This window comes from Eschscholzia californica, unplaced genomic scaffold (genome assembly GCF_041429995.1).
Source record: "Eschscholzia californica isolate CP2 unplaced genomic scaffold, dmEscCali1.0.p SCAF_1, whole genome shotgun sequence".
Lineage (NCBI taxonomy): Eukaryota > Viridiplantae > Streptophyta > Magnoliopsida > Ranunculales > Papaveraceae > Eschscholzia > Eschscholzia californica.
This window is the reverse complement of record NW_028238198.1, coordinates 36,712,932-36,726,625: the sequence shown is the minus strand read 5'-3', so window position 1 is coordinate 36,726,625 and position 13,694 is coordinate 36,712,932. Positions and strand designations below refer to the sequence as shown.

At 37.4% G+C, this 13,694-nt stretch overlaps 2 protein-coding genes across 2 annotated transcripts; one reads left to right on the top strand and one right to left on the bottom strand.

Annotated features, from left to right (window-relative positions):
• Positions 1-1,882: 1,882 nt before the first annotated feature.
• On the top strand, positions 1,883-10,338 carry LOC147566497 (protein argonaute 1-like). Its single transcript, XM_086652997.1, has 22 exons — positions 1,883-1,992; positions 2,849-3,720; positions 3,791-3,999; positions 4,083-4,232; positions 4,326-4,459; positions 4,567-4,676; positions 5,117-5,223; positions 5,429-5,567; positions 5,654-5,770; positions 6,803-6,910; positions 7,021-7,092; positions 7,263-7,385; positions 7,484-7,649; positions 7,797-8,056; positions 8,193-8,335; positions 8,456-8,518; positions 8,882-8,945; positions 9,131-9,266; positions 9,358-9,431; positions 9,533-9,627; positions 9,723-9,754; positions 9,877-10,338. Exons 2-22 carry the CDS (start codon positions 2,857-2,859, stop codon positions 10,092-10,094), a joined length of 3,384 nt encoding a protein of 1,127 aa, XP_086509123.1. The 5' UTR covers positions 1,883-1,992; positions 2,849-2,856; the 3' UTR covers positions 10,095-10,338.
• Positions 10,339-10,990: 652 nt separating this feature from the next.
• LOC147566496 (subtilisin-like protease SBT4.4) lies at positions 10,991-12,252 on the bottom strand. The gene is made up of 4 exons (XM_086654804.1): positions 12,116-12,252; positions 11,920-12,031; positions 11,489-11,702; positions 10,991-11,397 (listed from the first exon to the last, which is right to left on the bottom strand). Exons 1-4 carry the CDS (start codon positions 12,250-12,252, stop codon positions 10,991-10,993), a joined length of 870 nt encoding a protein of 289 aa, XP_086510930.1.
• Between the last annotated feature and the right edge of the window lie 1,442 nt (positions 12,253-13,694).

Here is a 13,694-nt window from a genome sequence, read left to right as displayed (position 1 = left end):
AATAAAAATCAGAAGGCTAAAATTAAAAAGTAAAAAACAAATTGTATGTGGGCCAAAATGCTATGTTGACCACAAATAGGGGAACAAAGGAGACTTACGACATCTTAAATATGTATAAATATTAGTATTAAGAAAACACTGATTATGACATCTAATATAAGTAAATTGTGGGTAATGTGTCTTTTTTTTGTTGAAAGTGTGGCCAATGTATCTACTAGGCTACTCAAGCTACCTATGTGATGTCCCAAGTCCTAGTAATTGTCGATATTGTCCTCGCTTTAGACACTTCACACTGGTACGAGGTTTTGTTCTTGGCGAAGGCTCCACGAGACCCCCCAAAAGGCCTTGACACTTACCAAGCTTAAGCGTACACCTACAATCCAGCCTCCGGACACTCTCGTGAGTGATATGGGACTATCACAATCCCCTACCCTTAGCGAAGAGCTGCCCTCGGCTCTGATACCACTTGTGACGCTCCAAGTCCTAGCAGTTGTCGATATTGTCCCCGCTTTAGACACTTCACACATGTACGGGGTTTTGTTCTTGGCGAAGGCTCCACGAACCCCCCGAAAGACCTCGACACTTACTAAGCTTGAGCGTACACTTATAGCCCAGGTTCTGGACACTCTCGCGAGCGATGAGAGACTATACAACTCAGGTGGGTCTAATTTTATCTATTATAATAAGTTTAACATGAACATTACAATGTCACGAGACTCGCACACAAGATGACTTTAGGGAGCCAATAAAAGAGAATAAAATTTTGGTTAGGAGCAAATGTGATTTTAATTTTAATGCTGCAGAAAATGGGGATTGCAGATAGTAGTTTAGTTGAAATGATGAGTTGATCAAGTTCTTTCGCGTGATATGCTCACATTCCCGTGCTTGTCAACATACTTCATCGTGTGGAGAAAATTGTTGAATATAGACATCTTGTGCACAAATATTTATTTATAGTGCATAATCATCTGGGCATGACAAAAGTCATCACGTGGAAAGAATCAATTTTGAAAAAAAAAAACGGTTTTGAATAAATAAACGATTTTTAGAAATTCTTTTTTGAATAAAAAGGTTTTTGGGAAAAGAGTGTGATTTTTTTTTGGGGTTTATTAACCAAAATCCTACCAAATCTTAAAGGGTAGAGTGAGATTTGGACCAATACAAATTTTGGACTTACGAATCCTTAGAATTCAGGAGTCCGAGAATATTTGGTAGCGAAACATACCAAGAAATCGTGATTCTTACCAAATTTCATTTCTAGTAGGAATTTGCAACCAAACACACCCTTAATGTTTTTTTTAATTTTGTATGAAATTCAATTTCAGATACATTTGTGCCTTAATTTAGATTTTATTTCAAGCATTTATACTATGTTAATTTTTAGGGCTCATAATCATTTAACTGTCATGCCTCTCCATTCATATTTCATATTTCATATATTAAATAAAAGCAAATCTATCTTTTTAGAAAATGAAATTTAAGTGATTATTAGGTTTTTAGATGTTGCACAATATATGTGTCTTTGAATTGGAGATCTTAATGATCTCAATAAGAAAAAAGAGAATCTCATTTGAGACTAACCCATTTTAATTTCAATTTTTGGAGTAGTACCAGGCTTTACAAGTAGTCAATATAGCCCTAATTGTCTTTTATGGAGATCAGTCGTGCCAAATCATGTAATTAAGTCTTGCCTCGTTTCTTGCTCTAAAAATGGAGGGAATATAATGCCACGACGGTATTGCCACATCAGTAAAACTTGTCCACATCAACATCCCAGTCAGCACGAGTCAGATCAGAAGAAAGATCGGAAGAGAGAGAAATTTTGTCGTTTCTCGACGTCTCCACCTATATAAAGAGGCCGTAATAACTTTGTGCTTCTTTTGTTTTATAAGTTTTCAGAAAATCAAAACCCAGATTACATTTTCTTCTTCACTAAGCCAAAAGAAAAAGCGGTTTTACGATAAGAAGAGCGGTTTCAGTAGCGGTATTCTGGTAAATGCTGTTTCCTATGTTTGATTTAGGGTTTGATCTTCATACTCTACTGGTTTTCTTCTTCGTTTAGTGTATTTATGTACTGTGAGTCTTCTTTAGTTTTCTTGGTAACCATCTTGAGTTCTTCTTTTTGATATGTTTATCAGTAACAAAGTTCTTAAAAGTTCGTTTACTTGTATTCTTTTTTGTGATTCTTTCGTCCGATTCGTTTCGTTTTCAAATGTTCTTTGAGATTTTGTGTATGGATTAGGGTTTCAGTAGATGTGCTTCAGTTTTATCTTCGTTTCTGGTCCGATTGTAGCCGATCTACTGTTCTCCTCTACTGTTGAACGGCATTCTGTATAAATTGTTTTAATCGGCTAGTGATATTACATGCTGCTAATTTCTTGCGGTTATCTTGAAATCGAAGTTTTACAATAGTTCATAGATTTTAGATTATGTGTTTCTAGGGCTTTATCAAATTTTTGTTTCTTTCGTATTTTCATAATTTTTTGGTATTAAAGTTTTGACTTAGTTTCTTCCGCTATTTTTGACCAGCAGTTTTGAGGTATGTATATGTAGGGGATTTTTCATTTAATCTTATTTCCGGTTGTGTCGTGTTTTATTATAGTACTTGGTAGTTTTCAGAGTTTGGCTTCTGTCACAATTGTTAAATCTTCGAAGTTTTAGCATACCAGATTTTTTTGTTCAGTTAAGTGGGGGCGATTTATTGTTTGTATTTGGTGTTTTAAAACAGTTTCTGATGCATTTATCTTGTGTTCGAGTCAGGATTTTTTTTTTCTTTCACTTTGAACCTTCGATAATTTCATTTTTAAGAAGTATTTTTTTGCTGTTTTTGTGTCTCTGCTGTGCTTAGGTTTCGTCATGGCTAGGAAGAGAAGAACTGAAGGTCCGGGAAGTGCTGAAGGGTCAGGTGCTCAAGAGGGTAGTGGTGTCGGACAGGGGCCCCAGCAACAAACTGAGAGGGTTCCACCTCCTGCTCACCAACAGGGAGGAAGTGGAGGATACCAAGGAGGAAGAGGCTGGGCTCAGCAACCATCTCAACAAGGTGGAAGAGGAGGATATGGTGGTGGAAGGGGTTACCCTCAGCCCCAAGGACGTGGTGGTCCTCGAGGTACGACTCAACAATATGGCAGCCAAATGCAGGAATATCAAAGCCGTGGACAACCATCAATGACTCCTCAACAACAGTCAATGGTTCGTCCACAACATGGTGGACAAACACACGACCATCAAGATCGTGGACAACAGTCAATGGCTCCTCTACAACGTGGTGGTGCAACGCAGAATTATGCAGGTCATGAGCAGCAGCTAAGAGGATCACAGCCTCAACAACCCAGTGGTACTGCTCATGAATCTGGTGGTCGGCGCCGTGGCGGTGGTCGCGGTGGCCCTTCCTACGGTGGCCCTCCGAGAGGAGCCTCTGCCGACCTGCACCAAGCTACCCAGGTCCCGTATCAAGCGACACCTACTCCTCCAAAATCATCATTTGAAGTTGGTTCTCCGTCTCAGTTGCAGCCGGAGCCGAGTACTGAAGAAATAACACAGCAGGTCGAAGAACTTTCGCTTCAGCAGGATGTGGTGGCCAGTCAGGCAATTCAACCAGCGTCTAGTAAATCTATGAGGTTTCCTCTTAGACCTGGCAAGGGCAGCACAGGAGTCAGATGCATAGTCAAGGCCAACCATTTTTTTGCTGAGTTACCAGACAAAGATCTACATCAATATGATGTAAGCGTTCAGTTCTTTAGTATTTACTGGTGTTCGATATTTTCGTATTGACTGATTGATGGTTTATCAGGTCTCAATTACACCCGAAGGTACTTCAAGAGGTGTTAACCGAGCTGTTATGGAGCAACTTGTGAAATTATACAGAATTTCGCATTTGGGAAGGCGTCTTCCCGCTTATGATGGTAGAAAGAGTCTTTATACTGCGGGGCCATTACCTTTTTCTTCTAAAGATTTCTCAATAACTTTGGTTGACGAGGATGATGGGACTGGTGCGCCTAGGTACACGTTGTGGTTGTAGCCAATATCTCTCTACTCGTAACATTTTCTCATTTTCAGAACTTAATCATATCGTTTTCGTGCAGACGCGAGAGACAATTCAGAGTTGTTATTAAATATGCAGCTCGTGCTGATCTACACCACTTAGGATTGTTTTTACAGGGCAAACAGGCAGATGCCCCACAAGAAGCTCTTCAAGTTCTTGACATTGTTCTGCGAGAGCTTCCAACCTCAAGGTGCTCAATATGCTTTTTTTTTTATTCATTTTGTATAGATCGGATTTAATTGTGATAGTCACGTTGTTTGAACTAAAACCTGCCTGGTTTTAGGTATTCCCCTGTTGCTCGGTCTTTCTATTCCCCTGACTTGGGGAGAAGACAATCACTGGGTGAGGGGCTGGAAAGTTGGCGGGGTTTCTACCAGAGTATTCGCCCTACTCAGATGGGCCTCTCACTGAATATTGGTTGGTTCTTTATTTTGGTTCATCTCTTTGTTTTGCAGATAGTCAATACTTGTTTCTTTTGATTTATTTATTTCTTTGCTGAGGATATTGACTTTATGATGCTGCAGATATGTCTTCCACAGCTTTCATTGAGCCATTACCTGTCCCTGACTTTGTATCTCAGCTCTTGAACCGGGATGCCTTGGCACGACCTTTATCTGACGCTGATCGTGTAAAGGTATGCTGTTGTTGTTTCTGTTGGTACTAAGCAAGTTAGTTTGAGGCTTTTTTGGACTGAAAGGTGTCCAATACTTAACTTAATAATGCTCTTTCTGCAATGGATGTTCCTGTTGTTTAACTTATTTAGAATTGTTTTTTCTTCGAACTGTTTGATTTAATTAAAAGAGAAGGAAATTGAAAACGAGGGCTAGGATCCTAACCTAGCAGACTTAGTTTCAAACTAGACCCAAAATTCCAATGTTGCAATCAAAGCTTCCCAAGAGATAGATAATCCAGAAAGGTTAGGTGCCCGGCCCTTGGCAATGTTCTGCTCAAAGGGTGGTTTGAAAGCTAATTGTAGTAGCTTTAGCAGCGTCTGGTGTGTAATGGTTGACTGCCATTTTCTTTTAAATTTTGATATCTGCATTTGGATAATCGGTTTTCTGGGTGACTTGGCAGATCAAGAAGGCCCTTAGAGGTGTAAAGGTTGAAGTAACTCATCGTGGAACTATGCGTAGAAAGTACCGGATATTTGGCTTAACATCTCAAGCGACGCGTGAGCTGACGTAATGTCACAATTTCTCTTGGCTTTACTTCAAATTGTGTTTGAACTTGAGCCAATCTGTGTCATTTCTTTTCTACTTTTCTAGTGTTAATAATGTTTAACTTCTTTCTTATGTTGCATTTTCATGTATCTGGATTCCTTTTATTTAAAAGTGGTAGTATTGGATGTTTTTAATTGTTTTACCATCTTGGTTTTGATATTCATAGCTTCCCAGTGGATGAGAGAGGGACAATGAAATCTGTTGTCCAATATTTCCAAGAGACCTATGGGTTTGTTATTCAGCATACACACTGGCCTTGTCTACAAGTGGGGAACCAGCAGAGACCTAATTATCTACCCATGGAGGTTAAAACTTTCTTCAAATATTCTTCTTGGCTTTTTATGTTTTACTAGTTTGGTGTTTTTTTTTTTCTTATATTTCTTTAATTCAGGTTTGCAAAATTGTGGAGGGTCAGAGGTACTCCAAAAGACTAAATGAGCGGCAGATTACTGCATTGCTGAAGGTGACCTGTCAGCGTCCACGTGATCGGGAGCTTGATATATTACAGGTATTATTTGTAGACTTTAGTTTGTTTGTGATTGTAGTATTATATTCTGCGCGTAACCTGTTACTGTTCATTTATTTGTGGGCTTATGGAATTTTCTTGATAATATAAAATCTGAACTGCATATTGGCTGACACTATGGTGGAAATATAAGATTTGAGGTCAATTTCTTCTTCATTTCTTTTATAAAAAGAATATATATCATCTCTTTGATTGAAACTCTAAGAGAATTGAAGAGATTCGTCTTCTAAGCTGGTTCACAGTTGAAACCGTAGAGATAAATAACGGCATAGGTGAACGATGAAGAAGATAGAAACTGCAACAATTTTGGTCTTCGAGGCCCTTATATGTTTTTTTTTCATATTTTGTTGTATTCACGGTTCATCATTTTTTATATTCCTTGGCTTTTTTTTTTTACTTTAATTCTACATAATTTTTTAATTGAGTAACTTGGCCTTTGAAATAACTGTCCAAGTTAAAATTATTCAACTTACCCGACCAAACTGTGGTATTGCAGATTACCCCTTAAAATAACAAGTTCTGTTACAAATCCGTTAACTTTCTCATTTTTGACCCTTACAGCATCATTATGGTTAACAACTATTTTTATATACGATTTCACCAATATGGTTAAAACTATTGTTATATTCCATAATATTTCTATTAATGTCGTGGTTTTGTTAAATTTTCCCACTAACCAAAAAATTTCGGTAGATGAAATTTCATTCCTTTGTGTGGCGTAAGCCTTGAGGTGCATGAAGCTATTTGACTATATTTTTTTCATTCTTTGATTTAGATTTTCTGACTATTCTGGTGAAAAGAATGAAGGAATGATAATTCGGCCTTCAAATAAATATGGGACCTCTAAGGACGCCACTGTATTGTTTGAAAACTATGGGACATACATCTAGCTTTGCCCCTATATATGAAAAGTTTCCCAAGAGGATCGAGCATATTTGTTGTTTTCTTAGTTGTATCTATTTTATTGTAATTCCTGTTCGCTATTTATTCAAATTGATAATTTTTTGCCTTTAGACTGTTCGACACAATGCTTACAACGATGATCCTTACGCAAAGGAGTTTGGCATCAAAATCAGTGCCAACCTTGCTTCAGTTGAAGCACGCATTCTTCCTCCTCCACGGGTAAAGAAGCATTATTCATTTCATTGCTTTGTTCAGTGCTCTCGTATACTATAACTGCCTTATGTTTTTGTTTTGCTTTGGTGCTTATTATGGCCTCTGTTTCACTGCAGCTTAAATACCATGATACAGGAAGAGAGAAAGACTGCTTGCCTCATATTGGCCAATGGAACATGATGAATAAGGTGTATAAACCTTGCATTTTAAACTGATTGGAGTTCTGTCTGTGTAGAATTAATTAACCATTTTATTTTTGTATCTGATTTGGCTCGTCTGCTTGTCTCATGGTACCATTTGTCTGTTTTTGCGCTTAACCGTCGTGTTCCTTATTCTTTTTTCAATCTCTTAATTGCAGAAAATGGTTAATGGTGGCATTGTGAATAACTGGTGCTGCATAAACTTTTCGCGTAATGTGCAAGATAGTGTGGCTCGTGGGTTCTGTCATGAGCTTGCTCAAATGTGCTATATCTCTGGCATGGTGCAAAATCCTTGTTTCTATAATGTCTCAATGAACATTAGTTTCGCTTTGCTTGGTAGTCTTTTCAACTTTTGTATGTTGGCTGATTTATGTAATAGGCATTTGCCCCTGAGCCAATACTTCCAGCTTATAGTGCTCGTCCCGATCATGTTGAGCGCGCCTTGAAGTCCCTTTACAATGAAGCAAGGAGTAAACTCAAACCACAAGGCAAAGAGCTTAACTTGCTGATCGTGATTTTACCCGACAACAACGGGTCACTTTACGGTGTGGAACTCCCGCCCTACCTGAGCTTTTGGTTATTAGTTTTTTTTTGTTCAAGTTAGTTTTGGTTAGCTAATCGTTATCTTGTTAAAATGAGTACTGAAGCTATTCATTGGCTTTTGTCGTGTTTTTGTAATTTCCTTTTTGCAGGTGACTTGAAGCGCATATGTGAGACAGAACTTGGACTTGTGTCCCAGTGTTGCCTGACGAAACATGTCTTTAAAATGAGCAAACAGTATCTGGCTAATGTAGCTCTTAAGATTAATGTCAAGGTTGGGGGAAGGAATACAGTGCTAGTCGATGCATTATCAAGAAGAATGCCACTTGTCAGTGACAAACCTACTATCATCTTTGGTGCTGACGTTACTCACCCACATCCAGGGGAAGATTCCAGCCCTTCCATCGCAGCAGTAATATATGATTTTCTTTCATTATTTCATAACTAGCTTCTGAATTAATATTCATATTCACAAAGTTCTTCTTTCAGCTTAGCCCTACGCGAAACTTATCATTTCATTTTGTTGGGTCCACCAACCCAATTATCAGGTTGTAGCTTCACAAGATTGGCCAGAGGTCACGAAGTATGCTGGTTTGGTATGTGCTCAAGCACATCGTCAAGAGCTTATCCAAGATCTCTATAAAGAATATCAAGATCCTGTAAGAGGAACTGTAAAAGGAGGCATGATCAAGTAAGCTTCTTTATATCTTCACTAGTAATGGATCTAAAGTTGGTTTCTATATTGTCTTGAGAAACACAATTTAGTATTCGTTTGATTTATTTGTTATAATTTGGTGTTTTCTCAACCCAGGGAGCTTCTGATATCCTTCCGTAGAGCAACTGGACGAAGGCCCGAACGAATCATCTTCTACAGGTCTGTATTGCAGAAGTTCTAAAAGCGGTCCATGTTATTGCTACAAGCGCGCAATTTACACATAAACTTCTCAAAACTTTTGGTTGTGTAAGGGTGTGCCTAGTTAGTTGGGCTTCAGGCCATAGTTTAGTTGGGCTTTAGGCCTGTTCTTGTTTAATCTGGCAGTTACCGAGCTTATCACATCTTTGTTGTATCAACGCCGTTGTAATGACTAATGACTATCGTGAAGTCAAATTCCAAAAAAAGGGTGTGCCTACAGCAGTAATGTGGGGGCGTCTGTAGAACTACCCTTTTTATAATCCTTCGAAATATTCTTATCCAAACCGTCTTGTTTCAGATTGATGATGCTTTTTCTGTTAACAGGGACGGTGTCAGCGAGGGTCAGTTTTATCAAGTACTACTCTATGAGCTAGATGCTATTCGGAAGGTATAGTTGCTCGTCCCAGTAATCTTAGTCCATGGTATTATTTCTCATGTCAGAAATTGTGGTGTACTTTAAACCTCTACTCTTTTGAGGATGTTAGAGGATTAGTATCAGCCTATTAGCAGTCTGTAGATAATTGTTCGGTCAGCTGGCTTTTGTTTATCTGATCGTGGTGTTAATATTTTCAGGCATGCGAGTCTCTGGAACCAAACTATCAGCCTACTGTGACTTTTGTTGTTGTCCAGAAGCGTCATCACACAAGGTTGTTTGCCAATAACCACGGTGAGAAACAAGCAGTGGATAGGAGTGGAAACATTCTACCTGGTAAATTCACCTAACTCCTTACTCTTGTTCTTCTCACTGAATCTCTTTCGACCAGAAACCTGAATGGGTCAATCAATTGGGAATTGTACAGGGACTGTTGTGGACTCAAAGATTTGTCATCCAACTGAGTTTGACTTCTACCTGTGTAGCCATGCTGGCATACAGGTAAACTAAACATTTTTTTTGTTGGTTATCTTGGATGTTCAATTCTTTTTGTGAATCAGAGTCGATCTTATTACTAAATCACTGTAAACACATGCATGCAGGGAACAAGTAGACCTGCCCATTATCATGTTCTTTGGGACGAGAACAAGTTCACTGCAGATGGGCTGCAGTCTTTGACGAATAACCTCTGTTATACGTAAGTACAATAATACATTGTTCACTTTATTCGTTTAGGGTTTCTGGTTAATTGTATGTCTGTACTAATTGTGATTTATGCTTTTATACATACAGCTATGCACGATGCACACGCTCTGTGTCTATTGGTTAGTCAGACTGATCTCAAAAGCATTCATTTCGTTTCCATGTTTTGTAGTTTAAAGTTGATTCTCATGCCCCAAACCCTGTTACCATAACTAATTGTGTGTTTTTATGTTGTGCTTGGCAGTTCCTCCAGCGTATTACGCTCATTTAGCTGCTTTCCGTGCACGTTTCTATATGGAGCCTGAGACATCTGATAGTGGATCCATGGCGAGCGGTGCAGGAGGAGGTCGTGGTGGAGGAGGTGGCGGTGGTCGTACCGCAAGGGGTCCAAATGCAGGTGGAGCAGTAAGACCGCTCCCTGCCCTGACCGAGAATGTTAAGAGGGTCATGTTCTACTGCTAGAACATGATATACTCACCCTTGTTCCTGTTTTCAATCCTTTTTGATATTAAATTCGCAAACTTGGTTGGATGAATGACATTGGAGAAGACGCCGAAACCAAACCTCTGCTGATATTATTACTTGGTTTTCTTGTTCCGGAAGTTATGTTTATTTGACAAAGACCAGTATTTGTTTGTTTGACTGTGTGTTTGATTTGAATCTTGGTTAAAACATGAATTAGTATATGTTAAGTGTGTTAATTTTACTTTCTTCTGATTTTGTTGGCCTTTAGTATTCTGACATAGGCATGTTTATTCATAGGACATGGTTTGCAGTTGTTAAACCAGCAGTCTCCTTCACTGTGTGGGTCTGGACACCCACCAAATTGCTAATAATAGTTATAGTTAACGTAAGACACTTATTTTATTATTATTAATAGTTTTAGTAGTAAGTAACACTTTAAACCAAAAATATTACTAGTTTTTAAAGATAATAGTATTTAAATCCGATTTATCTCCAGAAATAATGATAACTATTAATCCTCTTTTTCTCCGATTCTCTCTCTATCTCTTGTATATTAATAATTTCATGCAATCCGGCAATCTTGGATCCCTATTTCATGCAATCCTAACTAATTTCTTTCAATTCCTCGGTGGTTTCTCTATAAATATCAAATCCTCTTTCACTCCCTAATCAATTTCATTACAATTATTTCACTCTCTACTTTCTTAATACTTGGTTAAAGTTTCTAAAAAAAGAACAAAAAAAAAATACTTGGTTAAAGTATTACCTCCCTTGAAATCTTCATCACTTAAAGCACACTATATACCAGTGTGCTTTAAGTTTAAACCAACAGATGAAAAATTGCTTTGGTTTCTCATAAACAAACTCAATAATCAACCTCTTTGTTGCAATATTCAAAAAGACGGAGAGTCAATCAAGATCAAGTTCCTAGGCTCAACAGTCACCTCAATCCTGTCATCCAAAGTGATGGTCGCCTTGTATGTCGAATTTGCATCGCCAATATTTGTTACAGTTCTTAGGAACTTGATCTTGATTGACTCTCCGTCTTTAACTTTTGCACCAAATGAAGGATAATTTAGATCCCTTGCGGTTCTGCTGGCAGCTCGATTTTCAGGACAAGTATGGTTGGTTATAAGCTTAACTTTGCTTTTACTGTAACCAATATCACAAAGCATATTGACATAGTCATGACTAACCAAGTCATACACCAAACCAGGATTTATCGCTTTTACTGGGTCTATATTACCCGCTTCAAAATCAAACACACTTTCATTGCCCTTGGTACCATTCATAGGGAAAGCTATAGATAAAAGGAACAAATTAGTAAATGAACTAAGTGATGGGAAGGTACAAAAAGAAACTAAAAGCATAATAGACTTAGTTGAAATTACCAGTAGTCATAAGAGCAGATTTAATAGCAGAAGGAGACCAAGAAGGATGGAAAGATTTAACATAAGCTGCTGCTCCTGTTGCATGGGGGCATGCCATTGACGTCCCTGACAGTACATTATACTTTACAGACCTTTTATCACCCAATGCACCTGATGGGCTAGCTTTAGGTGAGAATGCAGCAAGTATTTCACTTCCCGGGGCACTAATACCTGGCTGTTAGATAATACATGACAAATAAGTAAGTGTTAGAGAAGCTAATAAAGGCTAACTTGGGTGTTATTTGTTTCGTTCTCATCATCTTATTCTTACTATTCTGAATCTGAATCAATTAAGTAAACCTAGAATCGACCCGAATCAGACATTCAGACGAGTTAGACATTAGAAGTTAAACTAAACTAAACAAAAACTACCTCACATAAATAAGTGATACCTTTACAATATCGGGTAAGGTGCTGTTTGGTCCACGAGAAGAGAATGAAGCAACTAATGGAGCTTTGGAATTTTTTATAGACTCCGATTTGAGAATAGTTCCCACAGGTTCTCTGTTAGTTGAAATGCATAAGTTAGAGAACTAATAGTTTGAAGCACTAAACAACTATTATCTTTGGATACATTTGTAAGCTTACTTGGTTGAGTCAAAGTAGGACAAGCCCGTAGTATTCAGAAGAGTTGCCGACAAGGGCCAGACGAAGGAGACATCGGAATACGCACTGTCATCAATCACGATAATTCCTAATGCATTCGATCGTAAAGCTTCTGCCATTCCGAAACTTGATTCACATATCACAATATTCTTGTATCTAATACTCCAACAATGATATCACTCGCACTAGTAGAAGCCCGTTCTACAGTTTCTACGAATCCTAGAAAGTCCCACGATCTTGTTGTATGAAGTTGTAGTTTTATATTGGGAAATATAGACACTATGTCTTTCCTTCCTGTGCAAATATTACATACATAAGTTATTTTGTATTTCACCAAAAAAAAAAATTATTTCACATAATAAACATATCAAAATCGAGTTATTCACTAATTACCATAAAGCTTGTGAACTTCTTCTTCAGTAAGCTTCGATGCAAATCCATTAAAACTTCTTTTGTAGCTATATACCATGACATCTTCCACCAAGCTGTACAATAAACATGAATATAATTTTTAAGTGATGTAAATTAAGCTATTAAAAGAACCCATGTCTAAATTTTTCTGTCTGTCTAAATTTTTCAGGATAATTATTGTTTAATCGATACTACCTTTCGCCGATAACTTTCTCTAGAATACTCTCGTGATGAGATGTTGGAGAATATTCCATCTCAGCTGGAAGTCCACCCATGTACACGATAAATATCTGCATGGGTCATCCACACCATTGTGAAGATCGAAGTTAAAGAAATACAAGGCACGAGCTTTAAACGTATAGACTAGAAATTCGAAGTGAAAAAAAAATTAAATTTTTAAAATTTGGTAGCGCTTGGTGGTGTTTTTTTGTGTGGATACAAAAGAAATGGAGGACAATTTATGTATTAATGGTGGGAGTAATATGACATAAGAAAATAACAATCTAATAGTCAATAATATAATTTTCAGGTCATCTTTACGCATTTTGTAAATTGGTTTTGAGTCGTAAGACAACAAATTTAACAAAAGTATATTATAAATAATTCTAATCTTACAAAAAGAACAGGGGAGGGAGAACCCATATTAGAGATTTGGTAGATTTTACATTGCTAATTTGAAAATAACAATGCTAGTTTGAATTGTATAAGTTCTTTAGAAATGAAAGACTTTAAAGATTTAAAGAAAATCATTTGGAAATCGTAGTTGAGTAACACATTTTATGGTAATTGGAATACTTAATGTAAATGAGAGATATGAGAACAAACATTTCTATCCTCCTTAACACCAACATCAGAAGCAGCAAACGTTAGAATCGCAAAAAAAAATGGGAAAAATGCTAACAAGGAAATGAGATGAACTCAAATTGTAAAGGGCCATTTCTCGACTCGAATGAAAAACTATTATTCCCCACAAGTGTTTAAATAGGAGTATGGAGAATTAATTTAGCATGATGTATTTACTACATATGGTGATTTTAAGACTTCATTCATATAATTTTTTTTTGTTGATGGCAAACTTAGAAAAAAAAAAGTACTCAATATTTCACATTTAGAGATATTCATAATATACTTGCTAAATATGAAAAATTAA

Coding starts and splice junctions, on each gene's coding strand:
- LOC147566496 (XM_086654804.1), bottom strand. CDS start 12,252: ATGGCAGAAGCTTTACGATCGAATGCATTAGGAATTATCGTGATTGAT. Junction 12,032..12,115: donor TCCTACTTTGACTCAACCAA/GTAAGCTTACAA, acceptor TTCAACTAACAG/AGAACCTGTGGGAACTATTC. Junction 11,398..11,488: donor ATCTGCTCTTATGACTACTG/GTAATTTCAACT, acceptor TTTTATCTATAG/CTTTCCCTATGAATGGTACC.
- LOC147566497 (XM_086652997.1), top strand. CDS start 2,857: ATGGCTAGGAAGAGAAGAACTGAAGGTCCGGGAAGTGCTGAAGGGTCA. Junction 4,000..4,082: donor GATGGGACTGGTGCGCCTAG/GTACACGTTGTG, acceptor GTTTTCGTGCAG/ACGCGAGAGACAATTCAGAG. Junction 8,519..8,881: donor GAACGAATCATCTTCTACAG/GTCTGTATTGCA, acceptor TTCTGTTAACAG/GGACGGTGTCAGCGAGGGTC.